At 44.8% G+C, this 24,768-nt stretch overlaps 2 protein-coding genes and 1 long non-coding RNA gene across 3 annotated transcripts in view; 2 read left to right on the top strand and 1 right to left on the bottom strand.

Annotated features, from left to right (window-relative positions):
- Positions 1-24,768, top strand: part of LOC308670122 — a 236,326-nt gene that overhangs the window by 137,440 nt on the left and 74,118 nt on the right. The gene's annotated exons all lie outside the window — the stretch shown is intronic.
- On the bottom strand, positions 381-15,884 carry RAD51AP1 (RAD51 associated protein 1; the record flags this gene model as incomplete). Its single annotated transcript, XM_081331886.1, has 8 exons — positions 381-1,938; positions 4,466-4,582; positions 5,150-5,248; positions 5,999-6,099; positions 7,633-7,681; positions 7,770-7,825; positions 7,918-7,981; positions 15,797-15,884. The coding sequence occupies 8 exons, from the start codon at positions 15,882-15,884 to the stop codon at positions 1,811-1,813; spliced, it is 702 nt and encodes a 233-aa protein (XP_081188012.1). The 3' UTR covers positions 381-1,810.
- On the top strand, positions 15,512-19,814 carry FGF23 (fibroblast growth factor 23; the record flags this gene model as incomplete). The annotated part of the gene is made up of 3 exons (XM_081331885.1): positions 15,512-16,093; positions 18,163-18,266; positions 19,407-19,814. Exons 1-3 carry the CDS (start codon positions 15,883-15,885, stop codon positions 19,812-19,814), a joined length of 723 nt encoding a protein of 240 aa, XP_081188011.1. The 5' UTR covers positions 15,512-15,882.

The following is a 24,768-nucleotide window of genomic DNA, read 5'->3' as shown; positions in this document are numbered from 1 at the left end:
AGATGTCAAACATATTTAACACAACTTGCTCCTCCTCCTCCTCCTCTCCCCGCAACAACCCTGTGAGGGGAGTTGGGCTGAGAGTGACTCAAGACGGAAATTGGGTAGGTCTAGTTTAATGAAAGAGATGCGGTGGCTCAGTGGGTTAGGACGCTGAGCTTGTCGATCAGAAGGTCGGCAGTTTGGAGGGTCGAATCCCGAGGGCCGCGTAGCAGAGTGAGCGCCTGTTACTCGTCCCAGCTTCTGCCAACCTAGCAGTTCGAAAGCACGTAAAAATGCAAGTAGAAAAATAGGGACCACTCCGGTGGGAAGGGAACAGCGTTCCGTGCGCCTTTGGCATCTAGTCATGCCGGCCACATGACCACGGAGACGTCCTCGGACAAGCGCTGGCTCTTCGGCTTTGAAACGGAGATGAGCACCGGCCCCTAGAGTCGGAAACGACTAGCACGCATGTGCAGGGGAACCTTTACCTTTACCTTAGAAATTGCTATAGAATTTGATGACTGAATCTGATATGATAATAGAAACGTGTGTATTTTTATTCTTGCTATTAGATAGGTACACTGTATATTCTTTTATGTTTCTTTAAACAGAAAGAGGTCACTTTGTTATATAACTGTTATTCCGACTGATCAAAAAAATATTCACGTGTATTTTTATGTTTGGTTCGATTTTAAGAGGCCACTTGACTATGGATTTTAAAAAGATTTTAAAAATCTTTTTCCCCCTGTCACTTTTAAACGTTTCCCCATTTTTGCGTCCTTCCCCTCAATTTTTATTTTTCTATTATTTTGTGTTCGCTCTCTTTATAATAAAGTGGACTAGGGGAAAAAATGGATAGAAATCACCTAGCACAAGCAGCTTGTTTTTTTTCTAAAATTTTTTTATTTCATTGTTTAAAAAGTTACAACGATAAATGTATTTTAGCACTACATCCAGTATCTCATTCAAACAGAGAGTAATGCTTGCAAGGACTAGAACAAGTGTCTTCAAACTTGGCCCTTTTAGGACTTGTGGACTTCAACTCTCAGAATTCCTCAGCCAGCGCGCTGGCTGAGGAATTCTGGGAGTTGAAGTCCACAAGTCCTAAAAGGGCCAAGTTTGAAAACCCCTGGACTAGAAGCTGAACGTGTATTAATGGATCAGGAAAACAACAGTTGTAAACTGATAGTAATGACTGCTTTTTCTATTATCAAATCAAGGAGTAACACCTTGCCTCCTGGTACGCTATCTTCAGAGTGATTTTAAAACACATTTTCTAGAGTAGCGTTTCTCAACTTTCTCAACTTTGAAGATGTGTGGGCTTCAGCTCCCAGAATCCCCCCCCCCCCGCAGGGTGGGCTGGGGAATTCTGGGACTGAAGCCCACACATCTTAAAAAGTTGCCAAGGTTGGAAAAACACTGCACTAGATGAACAACGTAGGACCGGATTGTCGTAGGTCAATCATGCTCCGAACCCTTGTGGCCGGTTACGCAATCCTCATTAAGCCAGAATTGGCCAAAACAGGGATAAAAGCGGAAGACTTGAGCTGTGCTGGTCAAATCTTTTGAGCATTTCAGGGCAAGAAGATGGAACCATGGCGTTATGACTGGATTATTTTAAGGGACAGTAAATAAAACCCAGGGCGTTGTGTCTGGATTATTTTAAGGGACAATAGTCCCATTTTACAAAACTCAAGTTTTAGAAGGCAAAGCTTTTTCCAGGTTGGGATGCCTTTGTTGCTTGGGCCAAGTCCCATATTTTAAAAAAGAGTTCTCTCCTCCGGTTCCCACCTCAATCTGCAGCCTTCTCCTGCCAGCCCAAACGCTCTTAAGGACCGGCAGAATGTGGGTGCAAGGGTTTCACTTTGGCAAGTCTGGACAGGCCGAGCCGGAGACCGTGAAGTGGTGATTTAACCGGAGCTCTTCCCAACGGGCTGGTCTTACTTCCAGAGGCACCTGAAACAAATGCAAAAACACGACATCACCACAGATTCTGGGGTACTTTTTTATTATTTTAATTCCATTTATATCCCGCCCTTCTCCGAAGACTCAGGGCGGCTTACAATTTAAGCACAAACCAATGTGCTTAGCAGTAGCCTTCATTCTACAGTATGTATATGCCTGCTTATTATTAGGGCTTTCACACACACCCCAAGCGGCATTATTACAAAGTCAGCTTAATTGCCCCCAACAATCTGGGTCCTCATTTTACCTACCTGGGAAGGATGGAAGGCTGAGTCAACCTTGAGCCTGGTGGGACTCGAACCTGCACTAATTGCAGGCAGCTGGTGTTACTTAAGGAGGCATTAGCCCACTGCGCCACCAAGGCTCTTTCACAGACCGCCAAATCCTGGGTGGTAGTCCTTGACTCGCAACCGAAATTGCACCTGGAATTGCGATTATTAAGCGGGGGGGGGGGGGGGTCATCACGTGACCGCACCCGATTTTACCAACCATTTTTTGCAGCAGCCGTTCGTCAAATGTGAGAATCATAAAGCGCGCAACAGGGTTGTTAGGCAAGTTTGCTGGCTGCAGTGGATGCCTTTTGGCCAGAAACCACAAGCAAACGGCAGTTTCTGGAAACAAAACCATGGTCCATCGTGGTCACTGGGATGCTGCAAACAGCACACCCAAAATGCGATCACACGACCGGGTGTGTGGGCGCACACACACACAAAGCTGTCAGAAATGTCACATCTGGGTTGTATTTTTTTGCAGGGGGGGAAACTTTTCTTTAAAAAAAATAGTTTTTTTTTAATGTTTACAGTTCACAAGTGCTTAATAAACGACGTGTTGTCTGGGTCTTGGCTTAATAACATGTATTAAAATCCTAAACCTCTACCCCATTTTTCCAGTCATTGGTAAAGTACATCCTATGTTTGAAAATATTCTGTCTCCTCTTTTTCTTTAATTTTCAATGTCAGTCTAGCCATTTCTGCACAATCCAGTATTTTCTTAATATATACATTTTTCTTTCTCATATTTTCCTGAAATTATGCCCAGCAGAAATAGTTCCGGCTTAAAGTCTATATTGTTTTCTTAACATTTTTTTCCCCTAACCAGGTGTGAATTTTTTTCCAGAATTTTTTTTTTTTTTTTTTTTTTTTTTTTTTTTTTTTTTTTTTTTTTTTTAAATTCCATTTATATCCCGCCCTTCTCCGAAGACTCAGGGCGGCTTACAAGCTTAGCAGTTTTTTGCCTTGGGGCACGTCCCAGCACAGATGATAATACGTGCCTGGTTTTTGCCTGCATTTCCAACAGCACTGTAACTTCAAACTGTCACTGACTGTTCATAAATTGAGGACTACCTGCGCTTTATTTATTTATTTTTAATTCCATTTATATCCCGCCCTTCTCCGAAGACTCAGGGCGGCTTACAAGCTTAGCAGTAGCCTTCATTCTATGTATATGCCTGCTTATTAGGGCTTTCATACACCCCCCAAGCGGCATTATTACAAAGTCAGCTTAATTGCCCCCAACAATCTGGGTCCTCATTTTACCTACCTCGGAAGGATGGAAGGCTGAGTCAACCTTGAGCCTGGTGGGACGCGAACCTGCACTAATTGCAGGCAGCTGGTGTTACTTAAGGAGGCATTAGCCCACTGCTCCACCAAGGAGCAGTGGGCTAATGCCTCCTTAAGTAACACCAGCTTTGACTATGGGCTCTGCGTATAAATTAAATCTCCATGAAGTCAAGCTTGAATCTGGTGCCTCCATGGACAAAATACAAAGGCGTGTGTGTGTTTGTGTGTGTGTGTGTGTGTGTGTGTTGTATTGGGCCAGGAGGAAGGTATGTTGCATGTTTGCTGCTTAAATTATTTGTAAAAAAAAATAAAATAAAAGCAGGATACAAAGAAACAATAAAAAATAAAGCTCATTTTCAGGATTAATCCCCCAAAGGGCTTGGGTTTGGCTAGTCTAAAGAAAAGAAGAAATAGGGGTGACATGATAGCAGTATTCCAGTATTTAAGGGGCTGCCCACCAAGAAGAGGGGGCCAAATTATTCTCCAAAGCACCAGAGGGAAGGACAAGAAACAACGGTTGGAAACTGACCAGAGAGAGAAGCAACCTGGAATTAAGGAGAAACTTCCTAACAGTGAAGACAATTAACTGGTGGAACAGCTTTGCCTTCAGAAGTCTTGGGCGCTGGAGGTTTTTAAGAATAGACAGTCACTTGTCTGAAATGGTTCTCCTGCGTGAGCAGGGGGCTGGACTAGAAGACCTCCAAGGTCCCTTCCAGCTCTATTCTATTCAAAGCCAACACTGTTTACTTATTTTTTTTTGCTCCCCCAAATACCCCAGGTTCCCACAGCTATATCTGATCCGGAGGCAACAGTCTTGGTTTCTGGTCGAGCTGTAATCCAACCTCTGGGATGAAAAATGCCCCCTACAAACTCGTTTCTGTATCCCAGGATGCTCTCTTTCTGAACTGAGATGCCCAGGCAGACAGAGCCTGGGTCATCCCAAACCAGTGTGAACATACCTGGGGGTGTCCAGCTGGGCTTCTGGGACACTGAAGGGCTTGAGGTCTTCAAAGGCTTCCCAACTGATTCCAAAGAACCGAATTCAATTTCCAAATGGGGCGGAGAACTTTCCTGATCTAATCACGGGAAAGACAGAAAAGTAACGCGTGGACGGACGGCTACAAAATAAATCCTCCCTTTAGGAAATGCAGATTAATTGCACGCCGCGCTCGCCCAGACTGCATGACTGTATTGATGGTAGGAGACTTCGGAGAGCTGATTTTAACGAAAAGCTTCACAGCAACGTAGTAAATATTTTAATGATACCCTGGCTCGTTTTATTCTGGCTGGAGGCCCTTCCTGGCGCCACGCGGGATGAACGAATTAAAGGATGACAGGACCGTCAAAAAGGGCGCGTATGCTCGTTTCATTCTGCTCTGCAGAAAAGTCTTCTTCTAGAATAGAATTCCATTCGCTGTGCTTAGCTCACAATTATTCCGAGGTGGATGTTGTGTGTGAAACGACCGAGTTTAGAAATGCGGTGAACTAAAAAGGGTCACGTGGATAGTTACAGTCAGGTATTCTCAAGTTAAGATGAGCAAATGCAATTTAAGAGAAGAGAGGGGGGACCCAAAAGACAAATTTAGGGCATATTAGGGAAAGAATGGTGCATGTTCCCCCCAACCTCCTCAGGTCAATCTTACCAGCACAGTGGTTTTCATCGTTGTCCGTCTCCAGCGTAGATATCACAGCTTCCTGTTTGAAATCCTGATTGGTGGCTGCCTTTGGTTCAGCCAGGTTATCTGGAATTGAAATCAAACAGTGGAGACAATGCTTCAGAAGAAAAAAAGAGAATCAGAAGCTATGTTCTCTCGTAAGGAAGACTCTTAGTGGCTTCTGCTAGGCTCTTCTTGCATTCTGAAGTGGGCACCTACACCCCATAGGTAAAGGTAAAGGTTTCCCTGCACATGTGTGCTAGTCGTTTCCAACTTTAGGGGCCGGTGCTCATCTCCGTTTCAAAGCCGAAGAGCCAGCGCTTCTCCGAGGACATCTCCGTGGTCATGTGGCCGGCATGACTAGACGCCAAAGGCACAGGGAACGCTGTTACCTTCCCACCGTAGTGGTCCCTATTTTTCTACTTGCATTTTTACGCGCTTTTGAACTGCTAGGTTGGCAGGAGCTGGGACGAGTAACAGGCGCTCACTCTGCTATGCGGCACTCGGGATTCGACCCGCCAAACTGCCGACCTTCTGATTGACAAGCTCAGCATCCTAACCCACTGAGCCACCCCATACAAGGGCTCAAAGTGTCACACCCACTTTCCGTTCACTGACAAACCACTATCACTCTGACAGTTGAGCATTACCTGTGACCGAGTTCCTGGCACCTTCACTTCAAGGGATGCTGCCAAAGACAGCCATTTTGTGTAACTGGACTATCCTAGCAACTCAAAAGTAAGGCAAGAAAATAAACAATTTCAAGAAATGACGCACGGCTACTCCCCGAAAGGTAGATTAAAAACGGCATTTTTAGCTTGAGATTTTAAGAACCACCTTTTTCCTGTATTTTATCTTTGTTTCCCACGTGTTCGTTCAGGGACAGGGCTAAGGTAACTTCCAAGTCTCTCTGGAAAAGTTTCTCATCCAAGGGAACTCTGAAACAAAAAAACAAACAAACCTGGGCATATAACTCTCCATCGTTCAGCCACCGGCCATCCCAAAATTCTACAGACAAGACAACTGGAAACAACAGATGTCAGTCAAGTTCAGGCACAACAACAGAGTTACTTTTACTAAAGCATCTGGTCCAATAAAGTAAACAGCAAATCTTCGGCATCCTAAATCTTTTGTTAACAGAGCGAGTAATCTTTTAGCAGCTGTTAATAAAAGGGGAGGGCTGCTACAAACGGAATTTTTGCAGTATTTTTTTCACACTTTGGGAGGGCAGACAAGCTAACAACTCTGTTGAGGTATCCTAAAACTGCAACTCCTTTACAACTGGTGTTTGCTGTTCACTGCAAATTTGCAATCATCTTCACCAGTAACCTTATCATAAACAATGTAGTTGTGGATATGAATGCATACGTGTATAATATTTACATATATCCAATACAAAAATGTATGTACATGTGTGTGTAAATGTATATACATATACATATACACATACACACACTCACACATATACACACCTACATACACACACACACACACACATATATATACATGCCTGTTCTATGGTATATCTGTCTGTCTGTCTTAATATCCAATATAGAAATATGTGTTTGTTCACACACACATACAAGAAAACACACATACATATTTCTGTATTGGATATTAAGATAGATAGATGATAGATAGATAGATAGATAGATAGATAGATAGATAGATAGATAGATAGATAGATAGATATGGATGGATAGATAGATAGGTGGGTGTATGTATGTGGATGGATGGATAGATAGATAGATAGATAGATAGATAGATAGATAGATAGATAGATAGAGATACAGATAGATGATAGAGATAGATATAGATGATAGATAATCGATAGATGATACAGATATAGACAGACATAGATAGATGATAGATAGATAGATAATAGATATATAGATAGATGATACAGATATAGACAGATGCTAGATATATGATAGATGATATATAGATATATGATATAGATAAATGATATAGACAGAGATAGATGATATAGATAGATGATACAGATATAGATAGAGAGATGTTACGAGATATGATAGATAGATAGATAGATAGATAGATAGATAGATAGATAGATAGATAGATAGATAGTAGATAGATATACAGATATAAATACAGAGGGAGAGAGAGAGAGAGAGAGAGAGACATAGATATACAGATATAAAGAGATACATAGATGATAGACAGATAGATAGGTAGATAGATAGACAGACAGATAGATAGGTAGATAGATAGACAGACAGACATAGATAGATAGATAGATGACTGAATGGATAACCATCATACAACACACAACATATATTTATATCTAAAGCATACATACATACATACGTATGTATTTATATACGTTCATTGATATACAGATATTCACCTACAAAATGCACACAGACATATATATGTGCACATTCACACACACACACACACCCCCGTATATCCAGAGGCAACACCCCCAGCCGCCCAGTCCTCCCCCTCACCTCCTCCCGGCGGGGCGGGCCCTCTTCGGCGGCGCGGCGAAGTCCTGGTCTGCGGAGGGAGGGGGAGAGAGGTTGAGGGGGGGTCCCGTCAGGCCGCAGCCGCCCCCCCCCCGCCCGCCCGAAGCCCCCCGACTCACCCTCGTCGCCCTCCTGGAACGGGCCCGCCGGGGCCGCCCTCCCGCTCCGGCCGCTCCTGCCGAGGAAGCGCAGCGGTCAGGGGAGGCCTCGGCCGGCCGCTTCCCCACCCGCCCCCGACCCCCCTCCCTCCCTTTCCCCGGAGCAAACCTTCGCGCCATCGCCAGCACCGGCGGAAACGGAAGTGGGGTGAGGACTTCGCGAGTACTTCCGGCTACGGAGAGCGGGAGGGGGAATCCAGCAGGCGCTGGGTCTGGTTGCGTCACTCTCCTCGGCCCCGCCCCTTCCCCCTCCCCCCCCCGCACGCTTGATTTCCCCTCGGCCCCGCCCCCTCTTTCAGTTTGATGATAATGATGATAATAACAATAACAACAATAGCAACAATAATAATAACAATAGCAATAACAATAGCAATAATAATAATAATAATAATAATAATAATAATAATAATAATAATAATAATAATAATAATAATAATAATAATAATAATAATAATAATAATGGAAGGGACCTTGGGAGGTCATCTAGCCCAACCCCCTGCTTAGGCAGGAAACCCTATACCATTTCAGACAAATGGCTGTCCAGTCTCTTCTTAACAACTTCCAGTGTTGGAGCATCCACCGCTTCTGGAGGCAGGTGGTTCCACTGGTGAATTGTTCTCACTGTCAGGAAATTTCTCCTTAATTCCAGGTTGCTTCTCCCCTTGGTTAATTTCTATCCGTTGCTTCTTGTCCTGCCTTCAGGTGCTTTGGAGAATAGCTTGACTCCCTCTTCTTTGGGGCAGCCCCTCAAATATTGGAACATTGCTATCATGTCCCCCCTCGTCCTTCTCTTCGTTAAACTAGACATACCCAAATCCTGCAAACGTTCTTTGTATGTTTTAGCCTCCAGTCTCCTGATCATGTTGGTTGCTCTTCTCTGCCCTCTTTCCAGAGTCTCAACATCTTTTTCACATCGTGGTGACCAAAACTGGATGCAGGATTCCAGGTGTGGCTTTACCAAGGGCTTCTAAAGTGGTATTAACACTTCACATGATCTCAGTTCTGTCCCTCTGTTGACAGGCCTGGAAAAGGCACCCAAACATTTATTTTCATTCCAGCCAGAAATGGCCAATTTCCAATAGGGAACTTGTGGTCTGCTAGTGACTAGCAGATAAATAAACTATAGCAATATCACTTAGATTTTATATACACAGCGTAGCGCTTTACAATGCCAGCGTATTTGCCCCCAACTATCTGGCTCCTCATTTTACCGGCTTCAGAAGGATTGGAAGGCTGAGTCAACCTTATGCCCCGTCAGGATCGAACTCCAGGCTGTGGGCAGAGTTTGCCAACAACACTGCATTTTAACCTCCGCATCACCAGTTACGCCTATCCTATCGCGTTTATAGGATGACCCACTCTGTCTTTTTTAGTAGGATATCCCAAAGAGATCGTGGATCAGCAGCAAGCTGGACAATGGCTCTCTGGCCAGGTTAACTGAAGCAGGAAGGGCATCATAAAATCACCAGCATCGAAAAGAATGAATGAGGACTAGAGGCATGCTGTCTCCCATCTCTCCTGCCTGTGTTGGCTGGAGGCTGAGCAAGATGCCTCCACTTTGGCCTCCATACTAGAGGCTACTGTGGTTGTGTAGGAAGCGTTGTGTCCTTCAGGGGTTCAGCCTTGTGGCCACCTGTCTCTATTTCAGAGGCTGTTTGAGCCAAGAGTGTGGGTCAAGGATTCAGCAACACACTTTGATTGCTCCCTCTGTTTCACAGGCAGGACTGTGACGTCGGAAGCGGTTGTGACCTTAGAAGTGGCTAGAAGTGGTTTAAGCTCAATTGTTGAGTTAAATTGTTCTTCTATATCATTCCGTTCTTTCCTCTGCACAATTTGATTGGCAGGAAACAGCACTCGCTCCCAATATTCTTATGTAAGTCAACTCAGGGGGGAGAAAAACAATCCATTTCCTGTTATGATACCTCAGTAAATACTTTAAAATGTAAATGTTCCAAGGGATTATATTTTTCCTGCCCAGATTACCTTTGGAGATTCGTCTTCTGTCCTTTGTCAAGAGGGTTTATTTTTATTTATGACGTAGTCAAGAATGTCCCGCAAACTCTACTGCATCCTCTTACGTCCAGAAAGTCCTTTTATGGCATCAGCTGTTGATCTCACTGGCTGCAAAATGTGTCTTTTTTCCCCTCTCTCCAACCATCAGGATCTTCCTTTTTCCCCGAGGGGGAAAGAGAGTGTGTTTCCTTTTTGCCACTCACAGATTGAAACGCCCACTTAACATGTGAGCAAGAGGACATGTAGGCAGGTAAATTATAATGGGAATCCCACATTTCTTCCGCTGGAAAAAAAAATACTGCGTCTGTATTGGTCCGTCCAGCTTTCTTTGGTCTGATTCATACACTGCCCAAACCTCAGGGTAAAGTAAATAGACCTTGAGGATTTGCATCACCAGAAAATTGCTTTTAAATGCTTCCAGCTTACAAGATGTTTTGCGGCTTTATCGTTCACCCATATTCACTGCTTAATCTACAGGAGGGAGATATCTTAATTGTTGCTATAACCTTGTTGCCTTGCTGTAGCCAAACAATAAATCAGTTCTGTTAAACCTGTGTAAAAGAGACTGTACATGCCAAATGTGAAATAAAACATTTTGTGAATTCTCTATTCACCTTTCTGATCCAGTTGTAGAAATAAATAAATTATTTTCAACAGATGGGGTGAGCTCAGAGGTGGGATTCAGCTGGTTTGCACCACTTCGGCAGAACTGGTAGCTAATTTTTGTTGTTGTTGTTGTTGCCCAGGCCCAGAACGGACTTCCGGAAGCAACATCCACACAGAGAACCGGTTGTTCCTATATCTGAAGCCCACCACTGGGTGAGCTTCTGCAGAAGGTGCACCCCAAAAGCCCTCCTTTGAAAACTTCAACATTTCTGGGTCAAACTCCAATGTCTTGGTGCTAAGGCTAACGAAATGCACCTTTCGCCACTGACCGGGAATGTGTCTGTCTGAAAATAATAATAAAAAATGGCTGAATTAATACGTACAAGCTTCTAGGGTGTTTTAGCAAGAGTGGCCCTCAGAGATTAGGAGTTGTGGGAAGGGAACAAGGCAAAGAAGGCAGGTTGAAATATCTGTTGGGAAGCAGCCAGCCTGGCAAGAAAGAGGGAGCTAGCCTGGAGTCAATGCGTGACTGTAAAAGACCTAAAGCCGATGCAATTCCCTAATTGTTCCCAAGGCAAGGCTGGCAGACTGGGGAGATTCCTGTATTATAGGCTGAAAATAATAGAGTAGCTAGGTCAAACTCTGCCCTTCCCGTCCCCGATTGTTCAAACTGAAATTACAGTTAGGAAATACATGCCTTTGTGGTGTATGCTGCTTGTTCTAAAATGTCTCAGACAGATAGCCACGAATTTGTTGTACTATCCCACTGAGTTATTATCCATGTTTGGGGTTTTCCTTCCCCCCCCCACCCCAAAACAGCAATCAGTATTCCCAGAATTTCAAGAACCATAATGTGGAAGATCCAGATTATAAATCAGATCATGGATCGGGCAACTCCTGCGTTGCAGGCTGATACTCAGCGATGACTTCACCTGCTTCGTGTCGGTTAGCAGGACCAGGAAGTTGGCTGTGTGTGGGTTGTGTGACAGAGACAAAGTCCCCAAATACAGTCACTGCAGGATGTGAGATTTAACAACTCTTGGGCCAGGGAGCAATCGCACCAGAGTACATGCGGTCAGCCCTGTCTGTAATTATGCCTAGAATACACACAGCTATAGAAAGGGCCCACCTTCATATCTTCACTTAGTAACGCATGAACTTCCTAGATCCTCTGTTTACGTCCACGCTAAAAAGAAAGTGTACAGAGAGTGTTTGTTTTGATAGCACATGTGTCAAAGGGGAGCCTCAGGAAATATTGGCTATCCTTCACTTAGCAAATATATTAACTTCTTGTCCATTGGTGTATAGAACAGTTCTGCTTATCTTTTTTAAAAAAATTATTTTTAGAACATGTTGTTAGCATCCTTCATGAACTGTCAACGTTTCCAGGGTGGGGACCAGCCTCTTTTCATTTGTTTTAACTTCCGTTCTTCTTGCAACAAGTAGATCCTTCAGAATGACAGAGTTGGAAGGGGCCTTGGAGGTCATCTAGTCCAACCTCCTGCTCAGGCAGGAAACCCTATACCATTCCAGACAAATGGCGGCCCAATGTCTTCTTAAAAACCTCCAGTGATGGAGCACCCACAACTTCTGGAGGCAGGTTGTTCCACTGGTTAATTGTTCTAACTGTCAGGATGTTTCTCCTTAGCTCTAGGTTGCTTCTCTCCTTGGAGGTCTTCTAGTCCAACCCCCTGCTCTTCTTGAAACCCAATACCATTTCAGACAAATGGTTGACCAGACTCTTCTTGAAAACCTCCAGTGTTGGAGCATTCACGGCTTCTGGAGGCAGGTTGTTCCACTGGTTAATTGTTCTAATTATCAGGATGTTTCTCCTTAGTTCTAGGTTGCTTCTCTCCTTGATTCTCCTTGATTTGTTTTGGACCAGGTCCTAACATGTCCAGCTTGTGGCCGAAGGTAAAGGTAAAAGTTCCCCCGCACATGCGTGCTAGTCGTTTCCGACTCTAGGGGCCAGTGCTCATCTCCGTTTCAAAGCCGAAGAGTCAGTGCTTGTCCGAGGACGTCTCCGTGGTCATGTGGCCGGCGTGACTAGACGCCAAAGGCGCACAGAACGCTGTTACCTTCCCACCGGAGCGGTCCCTATTTTTCTACTTGCATTTTTACGTGCTTTCAAACTGCTAAGTTGGCAGTAGCTGGGACAAGTAACAGGCGCTCACTCTGTTACGCGGCACTCGGGATTTGACCCGCCAAACTGCCGACCTTCTGATCGACAAGCTCAGTGTCCTAACCCACTGAGCCACCACATCCCTTGTGGCCAAAGTGTAGTTGCAATTGGTAGGGAGCTATTAGCTGAGTCAGGAAGTGGTCCAAAATAAAAGTTATTTTTTTTAGAGGAGGGGGTGTCCTTTCCAGAGCGCTCTCCTCTGTTTGAAGGATTCATCCTTCAACTCAGCCTGACTCCCAAACCTGTGGATGCTTCATCACTGGAGGTTTTTAAAAGGAGAGCTGCTTGTCAAGAATGGTCTAGAGCACGGATAGGGAACCTTGGCTCTTTTATGACTTGTGGACTTCAATACCCAGAATTCCTGAACCAGCTGTACTGACTCAAGAATTCTGGGAGTTGAAGTCCACAAGCCATAAAAGAGCCAAGGTTGCCTACACCTGGTCTAGGGTCTCCTATTTCTGGGACTAGAAGACCTTCCAACTCTGTAATTCTGCAATTCCATGGCTTAAAATGAGAGAGAGAGGGGGGGGGATTTGAACCAAGGGTGTTTTCCCAAAAGGCCACTGGACATTCTTGATTTTCTTTTTCCCTTGAAAATGTTCCACTTCTCATTCAATGAAAACCGAAGAAGCAATTCCATGGCTTAAAATGAGAGAGAGAGAGAGACAGAGACAGAGAGACAGAGAGAGAGAAAGAGAAAGAGAGAGAGAGAGAGAGAGAGAGAGAGAGAGAGAGAGAGAGAGAGAGAGAGAGAGAGAGAGAGAGAGAGAGAGAAAGAGAAAGAGAGAGAGAGAGAGAGAGAGAGAGAGAGAGAGAGAGAGAGAGAGGGAGAGAGAGAGAAGATTTGAACCAAGGGCGTTTTCCCAAAAGGCCACTGGACATTCTTGATTTTTTTTTCCTTGAAAATGTTCCACTTCTCATCCAATGAAAACCGAAGAAGCTTCTTGCATGAGAAGTGACACATTTTCAGGTGGTGGGGGGGTGGGGGGGGGAAGAAGAAAGTCCAGTTGCTTTTTGGAAAAAAGCACTTTGGGGACCCCTGTGAGCTGGAGAACTAAGACTCTCCAGAGACGGAGGATCTGAACCGCTGCTGGGCTGCCAAGAGGCTACCAATAGCTCATGGTAAAACGACGGAAGCTGATCCCTTGATCCCCGCCTTCCCTCAAGGAGATTGCTTCACATTGGAAGGAAAGCCAGTGAAAGAAACAAATTTCCATGGTGTGTGTGTGTGTGTGTGTGTGTGTGTGTGATCTAAATATGTTCTCGATTTGCATCTGTATATCAGACTGGCATATAATGATGTTCCTGGCTTTCCTTTTCTCCCTGCTTTTTCTTCACCTGTCACTCCTCTGGATTAAACGATGACGTGCGTCTCCAGAAATTCCATCATGGCAATAGCGAAGAATCCATGAAAGCCAGCTGGGTGACTTTGGGCCAATCACCAGGAGATGGTGAGTTCTAGTTCTGCCTTAGGCACGAAAGCTGTCTGGGTGACTTTGGGCCAGTCACCAGGAGATGGTGAGTTCTAGTTCTGCCTTAGGCACGAAAGCTGTCTGGGTGACTTTGGACCAGTCACCAGGAGATGGTGAGTTCTAGTTCTGCCTTAGGCACGAAAGCTGTCTGGGTGACTTTGGACCAGTCACCAGGAGATGGTGAGTTCTAGTTCTGCCTTAGGCACGAAAGCTGTCTGGGTGACTTTGGACCAGTCACCAGGAGATGGTGAGTTCTGCCTTAGGCACGAAAGGTGTCTGGGTGACTTTGGGCCAGTCACCAGGAGATGGTGAGTTCTAGTTCTGCCTTAGGCACGAAAGCTGTCTGGGTGACTTTGGGTCAGTCACCAGGAGACAGAGAATTCTAGTCCCAGTTTAGGCAGGAAAGCCGACCGGGTGGCTTTGAGCCAGTCAATCTCTCTTAGTCCAGCTCACCTCACAGGGTTGTTATTGTGGGGAAAACAGGACAAGGAATGTTAGTTATGTCCACCTCCCTGACTTCTTTATAAATATAATAAAAATGAGAAATAAATAACTGACTAAATACACTTGCAAGTTGCCTGTTAAGCCAAGATATGTGGTCTTTGTGAAACATTGTTTGCACTGTACATCCAATTCCATCAGATCCAGTAGATGTGAATATCATTAAGAATAGAATAGAATAGAATAGAATAGAATAGAATAGAATAGAAATACAGAATAGAATAGAAAACAGAATAGAATAGAAATACAGAATAGAAGAAAAAAATAGAATAGAATAGAAATACAGAATAGAATAGAAAATAGAATAGAACAGAAAAGAGAATAGAATAGAAATATAGAATAGAATAGAAAAATAGAATAGAATAGAATAAAAATACAGAATAGAATAGAAATACAGAATAGAATAGAAAATAGAATAGAATAGGAATTAAGAATAGAATAGAAAATAGAATAGAATAGAAACGAATAGAATAGAAATGAATAGAAACGAATAGAATAGAATAGAATAGAATAGAATAGAATAGAATAGGAATTAAGAATAGAATAGAATAGAAAATAGAATAGAATAGGAATTAAGAATAGAATAGAAACGAATAGAATAGAAACGAATAGAATAGAAACGAATAGAATAGAAACGAATAGAATAGAATAGAATAGAATAGAATAGAATAGAATAGAATAGAATAGAATAGAATAGAATAGAATAGAATAGAATAGAATGAGACCTTGCAAGTCTTCTAGTCTAGTCCATCTCTGAGTCAAAAACCTGAAGACGTCTCTGCTTCGGTCCATTCAGAGGCTGCAAAAGGCTACCTGGAACAGTTTGAAAAGTTTCAAAAACTTTTTGAAGACGGAAGAGATGGAGGAACAAGAATGTGACTTAAGTGACAAAAATCACGGACGACCGAAAAACGGGGAGACACCCCCCCTGCATCCTGCCCTCCTTTTCAGATAACCAGGCAAAGTTTAATCAGGGACACCCCTCCACCACCCCCCACCACCCCTCCAAAAAAAAGCTTATTTGGGAAAAAGCTACTGAGAACTGCCGCTCCCCTTCTTCCTGAGGTCTGGGGGCGCTCCTAAAATATTGCCTCTGCTAAAAAAAAAAGGAAAAGGAAAACGCCAAGTCTTCCATCCTCCCGCCCCCCTTCTCCGCGTTCCGCCCCCCCCCCCCAGCCGCCCTGCATAAAGGCGCGGCCGGAGGGCCCGGGCACCCAGCAGAGGCGAGCGCTCAGCCCAGGAGAGGGACCCGGACCGGCTTCCAGCTCCCGCAGCCTCGCAGGCCAGCCCAGCCAGCACCATGCGCCCCGTCCCGGCTCCGGCGCTTCACCGCGCCCTGAGGCTGCTGCTGCCGCTGGTCGCCTGCGCCTCGGCCCCCGCCGCCGCCTCGCCCTTCTGGAGCTCCCCCGACGAGCTGGTCCACCTGTACACCTCCAGCGCCAGGAGGAGCTTCCACCTGCAGATCCATCCCGACGGACGCGTGGACGGCAGCCCCGACCAGACCGTGGACAGTAAGTCCCCGGCGGAGCTGCCTGGCCGGCTGGGGTGGAAGGAATGGGAATTCCGGAGTGCTAGGAATTCAATAAGAGTAGAGTAGAGTAGAGTAGAGTAGAGTAGGGTAGGGTAGGGTAGGGTAGGGTAGGGTAGGGTAGGGTAGGGTAGGGTAGGGTAGGGTAGGGTAGAGTAGAGTAGAGTAGAGTAGAGCAGAATAGAAATATAGAGTAGAGTAGAGTAGAGTAGAGTAGAGTAGAGTAGAGTAGAGTAGAAAAATAGAATAGAATAGAATAGAATAGAATAGAATAGAATAGAATAGAATAGAATAGAATAGAATAGAATAGAATAGAATAGAATAGAATAGAATAGAAGAATAGAAAGATTGTAGAGGTAGGTAAAATGAGGACCCAGATTGTTGGGGGCAATTAAGCTGACTTTGTAATAATGCCGCTTGGGGGGTATATGAAAGCCCTAATAAGCAGGCATATACATAGAATGAAGGCTACTGCTAAGCTTGTAAGCCGCCCTGAGTCTTCGGAGAAGGGCGGGATATAAATGGAATTAAAATAAATAAATAAATAAATAAATAAATCATATCGAATCAGATCAAATAGGATAGGATAGGATATAGAACAGAATATAGAATAGAATAGAGTAGAATAGAATAGAATAGAATAGAATAGAATAGAATAGAATAGAATAGAATAGAATAGAATAGAATAGAATAGAATAGAATAGAATAGAAAATAGGAATAGAATAGAATAGAAACATTGTAGAATCATATTGAATCAGATCAAATAGGATAGGATAGGATATAGAACAGAATATAGAATAGAATAGAGTAGACTAGACTAGACTAGACTAGACTAGACTAGACTAGACTAGAATATAATAGAATAGAATAGAATAGAAAATATGGAATGAATAGATAGAATAGAAAATACAGAATAGAATAGAATAGAATAGAATAGAATAGAATAGAATAGAATAGAATAGAATAGAATAGAATAGAATAGAATAGAATAGAATAGAATATAGGAATAGAATAGAATAGAATAGAATGGAAACATTGTAGAATCATATCGAATCAGATCAAATAGGATAGGATAGGATATAGAACAGAATATAGAATAGAATAGAGTAGAGTAGAGTAGACTAGACTAGACTAGACTAGAATAGAATAGAATAGAATAGAATAGAAACATTGTAGAATCATATCGAATCAGATCAAATAGGATAGGATAGGATAGGATATAGAACAGAATATAGAATAGAATAGACTAGACTAGACTAGACTAGACTAGACTAGACTAGACTAGAATAGAATAGAATAGAATAGAATAGAATAGAATAGAATAGAATAGAATAGAATAGAGCTGGAAGGGACCTTGGAGGTCTTCTAGTCTAGCCCCCTGTTCAGGCAGGAAATCCTGTACCATTTCAGAGAAATGGCTGTCCAGTCTCTTCTTAAAAGCCTCCAGTGTTGGAGCACCCACAACCTCTGGAGGCAAGTCATTCCACTGGTGAATTGTGCTAACAGTCAGGAAGTTTCTCCTTAGTTCTTTGTTAGCAAGGACCACCTTGCTTATCGTATGGAAGTAGCTGGCTTCAGCAGGAATATGGGTTCCTTGTCTCTCCCCATTTTCTTCTTTTGAGTCTTCCTGTATTGTGCTACAGTTTACCTAACTTTGCACATTTAATTATTTTATCCTACCTTGTCATAATTTTATCTCAGGGGGGGGAAAAAATCAAAAACAAATTACATACACCAATAATGTTGCTTCCGAAATCCGACTGAAAAAAGAAAGTGCTACATCTCTTTCTGACTCGGAAAGTTGAGAGTTTCGATCCTAGATGGCGGCCGATGTTTCTCTCCTAGGGTGCAAAGAAAAGATATTTGTTGTGAACTCCGCGTGGCGTCAGGAAGGGCAGCCAGGCAGCAAATGCTCAGCAAAATCCAGTCGCTCCAATTCTTTGGGAATTTGGGAAGGCATCCGATAATAGTATTCCAATATGTGAGGTTGCCCTTTCTGGCTTAAGAGATGGATGGAGAAGTCTCCTAATATTTAACCCGTTCACTTCCAGGTGCTTTGATAATCAAATCTGAAGGGGCAGGCTATGTTGTGATCAGCGGTGCTAAGGGCGGACTTTTCCTTTGTATGGACGTGAACGGAAATCTCTTCGGATCGGTAAGTCCTAATTATGTGGGCCAGATTATTTGGCCCCTTTCCTAGGGCAGCAAAGGCGTTAAGTACCTCGTTTTTCTAGATATTGATAAAAGGTATTCCATATTCTAAAGCAGGGGTCTTCAAACTTGGCCCTTTTATGACTTGTGGACTTCAAGTCCCAGAATTCCTCAGCCAGCATGTCTGGCTGAGGAATTCTGGGAGTTGAAGTCCACAAGTCAAGGGATCTTCAAACCTGGCCCTTTTATGACTTGTGGACTTCGACTTCCAGGCACGCTGGCTGAGGAATTCTGGGAGTTGAAGTCCACAAGTCATAAATGGGCCAGGTTTGAAGACCCCTCTTCTGAAGTATATCGAGTCTTCTGTCTCTTTCATTTTCAATGTCAATCTGCCCATTTCTGCACAATCTAGATTTTTTTTTTAAATTTAACTCTTCCTCCGTTGGTAATTCTTAATTTTTCCAACCTTGAGCGAATACAATCCTTGCTGCCGTCAATACATGTTGATATTAAATATATGCATTCTTTCTCATAATTTCTACTCTGTTCTGTTCCGTTCCGCTCCGCTCCGCTTGTTCTGTACCAGCCTGCTACCGGCCCTGCAGAAAAGGCAGGGACAACCCCTTTTACAAGAAGGCAAGAGGCTGGAATTACGCCTGCCAAATTTATTGATACAAAAACAAATAGAACAAGACACGAACCATGAAACAGGAGCTTTTCAAGCGGTTGCCTTCAGCAAACCAGCCCTCCCACGCATTCCCCCTTAAATACAGTTCAGGGCGTGGCTTCTCTCTGCCTCCTTCTGGGGAGCCCCATTGCCTTCCTCTGTTTACTCCTGATTGACTGCCTCCTGCGTCGGGCATCCTTGAACAGGGCCAGCTGTGGGTCATCTTCATCCACGCTGTCAGGCTCACACAGCTGGGTCTGCGTCGTGACCAGATGGGAGGGGCCTGGCTGAGGACTCTCAGCAAGGTCTTCAACACCCCCCTCCTCCTCTGAGTCATCCGACCCAACTGCCGAACCCACAGGCTGACCCTGAATCACAACACCGCTCTACTCTGTTCTTCTTGATAGGCGTGGCTGTTGGGGTTTTTTTTTTGGTCCCCTCTGCCCTGACATGTTGTGCGTTTGTTTCTCTTTATAGAGTTTCTTCAGCAACGAAGACTGCCTTTTTAAGCACCTGATGCTGGAGAACGGCTACGATGTTTACCAGTCCCCCAAGCACAAGCACCTGGTCAGCCTTGGAAAAATGAAGCGGTCCTTCTTTCCCAGTATGAACCCTCCGGCTTATTCGCAGTTTTTAACCAGAAGGAATGAAATCCCCTTGGTCCAGTTCAACGCGCCTAGGCCTCACCAAGCGGAGGCCTGGGACGAGGAGGCCTGGGACGAGGAGGTCCAGCTGTGCGGGGGCATCTTGACCACTGGAAAAGTGCCCGAAGCAGGTCCCGAGGGGGAGCTCCACCCCTGCTTGACCAGCTCCAATTCTGAAGAGAGGGACCCCAACGGGGCCACGCTCAGCAGAAGGTTTTCTAGCCCTCGCACGGATTCTTGAACCCGAGGACGACGTAGGGGAATCGGACCCTCTCCCGAATCGTCAAAGGAAGCTAAATTCCTTTTTTTTCCCTCCACCAGCCACCAGAGGAATTGTTCAGAAAGAGGGGTGATACTGGGTACGCGTTTTCCTGGTCCCGGCACTGGTCCTTGCTAACAAAGCTGGAGCGTGGGTGACGTAGGGAATTTATGTGTCTTTGGCTCTACCTACGTCGCAACGTGGAAGCTTCGTAACTGCAACGCTGGACGGTATATAAGAGTCTTGTCGTGTCGCGGTGCACCCACAGCTGACTGGCCGAGATTGTAAGGTTGTCCCCGTTTTATCAGTGGAAACTTTGCCTTGATGGGGCTCCATTTTAAGGAGATGGTCCAAAACCTCTGGATCAGCAGGGGCAGAAGGAGAAAAAAAGGATCTCTATTAGAATAGAATAGAGCTTGAAGGGACCTATGAGGCTTTCTAGTCCAGCCCCCTGCTCAAGCAGGAGAACCTATGCCATCTCAGACAACTGGCTGTCCAGTCTCTTCTTAAAAGCCTCCAGTGATGGAGCACCCAAGATTTCGGAAGGCAAAGCTGATCCACTGGTAAATTGTCCTCACTGTTAGGAAGTTTCTCCTTAATTCCAGGTTGCTTCTCTCTTTGATCAGTTTCCAAATGTTGTTTCTTGTCCTGCCTTCTGTTGCTTTGGAGAATAGCTTGACCCCTTCTTCTCCGTGGCAGCTCCTCAAATACTGGAAAACTGCTATCATGTTACCCCCGTTTCTTCTTTTCTTTAGACTAGCCAAACCCAAGTCCTGCAGCCGTTCTTCCTATGTTTTAGTCTTCAGGCCTTTAACCATCTTCGTTATTAGAGAGGTGAGCAATTAATTTTCCCAAGGGAACACATGATAAACTAGGACTGTTAGGGAGAACCAAACCAAAACAGCTCCTGACATGACCTAATAGAATAACAGAACTGGAAGGGACCTTGGGGGTCTTGTAGTCCAACCCCCTGCTCAGGCAGGAAACCCTATACCATTTCAGACAAATGGCTGTCCAGTCTCTTCTTAAAAACTTCCAGTGTTGGAGCGTTCACAGCTTCTGGTGGCAGGTTGTTCCACTGGTTAATTGTCCTCACTGTCAGGAAGTTTCTCCTTAGTTCCAGGTTGCTTCTCTCCTTGATGAGTTTCAAGCTACTATCTCACAATACCTCAGAAGGAGTAAAAGGGGTCCAATTCAGCCAGGACCATCTCCATGAGTTTCTTCTTTCAGATCTCAGCAGGATTCCCTCATGACTAGCCTTAGCTTTATTCAGGATACTGCCCCATCCTATCAACCTGTCAGCCAAAGGTAGGCTTTGCACAGGAAAGGTTAAATCCTGTCTTGGTATGGGTTATCTACAACCAGGTGGAGGGAAACGGGCAGATAAGCATGGAGAACAGAATTGAGTTGCTCCATAAAGCAGCTCGGTGGGCTGTTAAAGTGTTAGCTGGCAGCCATCCCTCCAGCCTGGGGTTCGAATCCAGCTCATGCCCGACTCCTTCCAACCCAGGATGTCAGGATATGAGGTGAGAGTTTGGAAGAGGCAGTATCTGTACCAGAGAATTCCTAGAAAAAAAGTCTTTGATGGGAACAGTGCACCAGACTTGGAAGCTGGTACCGCAGTTGAATTAGCTGGATCCTCGTCAAATTCTCTTGGTTCCCACTTGCAACTATTCTACTGTTGTTTTATTTTGCTGTACAGCATTGCATTTGTTGGTATCTTATTCTTTCTTGATTTCTTATGAGTTTTATCTAGGCCAGGGGTAGGCAGCCTTGGCTCTTTGATGACTGGTGGACTTCAACTCCCAGAATTCCTGAGCCAGCCTGGCTCAGCTTGGAAACCTCTCCCTTTCCCCTCAGCGTGGCTGGCTCAGGAATTCTGGGAGTTGAAGTCCACCAGTCATAAAAGAGCCAAGGTTGCCTACCCCTGATCTAGGCTGAAAATGCAAGTCAGTATCAAAGCATTTTTTTCTTCTACATGAACGGAAAGTCTATAGGTAAAGATCACTAAAAAATATTATCAGCCTGCAGGGCAATAATTGTTGGTTTTGAAGTCTAGGCCAGTCTACAAGCGGTCCTTGAATTATTATCTTTCATTTAGCAACCGTTCAGATTTACAGGGTGCCGGGAAGTGACTTATCACTGGTCCTCACGCTTAGCCACTTTTGCAGCCTCCTCGTGGTCCTACGATCAACATCTGGGTTCTTGGCAACCCTCATGAATTGACGACGGCTCTAGCATCCTGGCCCAAGCAATCGTCACCTGTGACTTTGCTTAGGACAAGCAAACCCAACGGGGGAAGCCAAGCGTAATAGGAACGACACGGCAGCCTTAATGAGGGCAGTGATTCCATGGCACAAAAGGCCGTCAAATGGGGGCAAACCTCCCTGGACAAACGTCAGCAGGAATTGTGAGCTCAGTTGTGGTTGTAAGTTAAGGACTATCTGTATTATCTTCTGAACGTGCGTATCCTTGTGAGAAAGGGTGACGTACTGATAGGTCTGTTTGTTCTCCTACAGGCTGGCTTGGGGTATCCCGGGTTGTCTATGAAGATTATTCTCAGTCATCCAGTTTCACAGGTGTCCCAAAGATGCTTTTCCACGAGGCAACTGGATTTTTGTGTGTGTGTTTTTTCTTCGCTTTAGGACCTTTGCAGGTCCCGAAGCTCCGGGTGGCCTCAAACGACTCTCTAAAAGGAGGCACAGGACCAGCGGTCTGCAAGGTGTATAAATCCTTCCATCCCCCACCATCCCAGTCAGAGCTGAAGAAGCTTCTTGGAGGAGGAGCGAAATGTCTTCAAAGAAAAACAAGAAAGTCCAGTTGCCTCCTGGAAAAGCATCTTTAGGGTATCCCGAGTTGTGGCATGTCCCCGCAGGCTCTGAGCACTGTGCAAAGGGACGGGATTTTCCAAGAGGGGTAGATGCTCACACTGGACTCCATTACAAAATATGTAGGACAACGCACTTCTTTCGTAGGCAACCCTCTTCCCAAACAGCGCCTGACACAATCTATTATCTCACAATATCGCCAAACAGGTGTAAGGGGTCCAATTCAGGTAGGATCTTCCTTTGGGTCTCGGCAGGATTGGTTAACCCTAGCTTTATTCAGGATACCCACCCGTTCTATCAACTTGTTGGCCAAAGGTAGGCTTTGCGGAGGAAATGTCAAATCCTGGTTTCTTGGCATGGGTTTGTTGCTGTTAGTTGCAAAGTGATGTCCGACCTATCGTGACCCCATGGACAACATTCCTCCAGGCCTTCCTGTCCTCTACCATCTTCTGGAATCCATTTAGGCTCACGCCTACTGCTTCAGTGACTCCATCCAGACACCTCATTCTCTGTCATCCCTTTCTTCTCTTGCCCTCCACCTTTCCCAGCATTAGGCTCTTCTCCAGTGAGCCCTTCCTTCTCATTAGGTGGCCAAAGTATTTGAGTTTCCACTTCAGGATCTGGCCTTCTAAGGAGCAGTCAGGGTTGATCTCCTCTAGGACCGACCGGTTTGACCTCCTTGCAGTCTAAGGGATTCGCAGGAGTCTTCTCCAGCACCACAGTCTTTTAATTTCTTGGCTGCAGTCCCCATCTGCAGTGATCTTGGAGCCCAGGGACATAAAATGTGTCACTACCTCCATTTCTTCCCCATCTATTTGCCAGGAATTGAGAGGGCTGGATGCCATGATCTTGGTTTTCTTAATGTTTAGTTTCAATGGCATGGGTTATCAACAACCAAATGGAGGGGAACGGACAGACATGCGTCCAGTTCTGGGAAAACAGAGTTTGGGTGCTCCATAAAGCAGCTTTGTGGCCTGTTAAAGCATTAGCCAGCCTCCATCCGTCCGGGCTGGGGTTCAAATCCAGGTCAAGCAAACCCAATGGAGGATTTACCTAACAATCAACATGAATCGCTTTACAGTGATTCGCTGTGGCAAAAAAAAAAAGATTGTAAAATTGTAAAATCCGTTGCGACTCATTTAATGACTGTCTCGCTTAGTGGCAGAAATTCTGATTGCCGAGCCCTCGAGGGAAACTGTTTTCAGGATGGAGCAAAGCGAGGGGTGTTCTTCATCCGACTGTGTCTTCCCAAAGGCTAAAAAAGTGTGGTTAGTGTGGCATTGTGTCATAGAAGCAACGTTTCAAGCCGCAAATGAAAGATTAATGGCTCAAATCCAGCCCCCAATAATATATATATATTAAAAAACCCAATGTGGGGTTGGGGAAACGAGGGTAACATCTCTGCCGCCAAATCTGTTCAGGTCAGATAAAAAGACTCGAGTGGGGAATGAGAGGATTCAGCACCGGGCATGGAACGTGGAACATTGCAATGTTTTATGGAAGATCCCAATTGGGACGTACGCATCTTAGACAAATGTGGGGGCTTGGGTGGGAGTCGTTCACCAGAGCATCCTGGAACACTATGACAAATAACGAGAATGCAATGTCTGTGGGTTTTTTTCCTATTTATTTATTTATTTGAACTTCTTACATATTGAAGATGTATTTATGAGTATTTATGACCTCTATTAGTCTGCTCCCCCCCCACCCCCAATGCTGTTTCTCAACGAAGACCAAATAAATGTTTCATCTTTTTCAAGAAGGAAAAGTGTGTCTTTATTCAACGCTCCCGGTTTCATTCGGTGCACCGATTCCCGGCTTCCAAGCAGAGGCACCCTCGTGTCCTGGGAAATGAAATCACAAATTCCCATGTCCATCCAAGATCTTTTTTTTTTTTGCACCCTGGTAAAGGGGCAAGTGCCGTGCACCCCAATAATCACCACAACGGGACTTCTTCGGTCTGGGCAGCTACACATCCGGGCCCTGAAGTAGAAACTCCTTCCAATAATGGGAGAGAGAGAGGTCTTTTTCTTAACTGGAAACAGGAAAGGCCCACGCTAGCCAGAACGCGAATCCCAGCACAGTGTGATTTTGAGCACCTTTTTCTT

Source organism: Vipera berus (genome assembly GCF_964194415.1).
Source record: "Vipera berus genome assembly, chromosome: 6".
Lineage (NCBI taxonomy): Eukaryota > Metazoa > Chordata > Lepidosauria > Squamata > Viperidae > Vipera > Vipera berus.
Note: the sequence above shows the minus strand (reverse complement) of the source record. Positions and strands in the feature narration are given on the sequence as shown.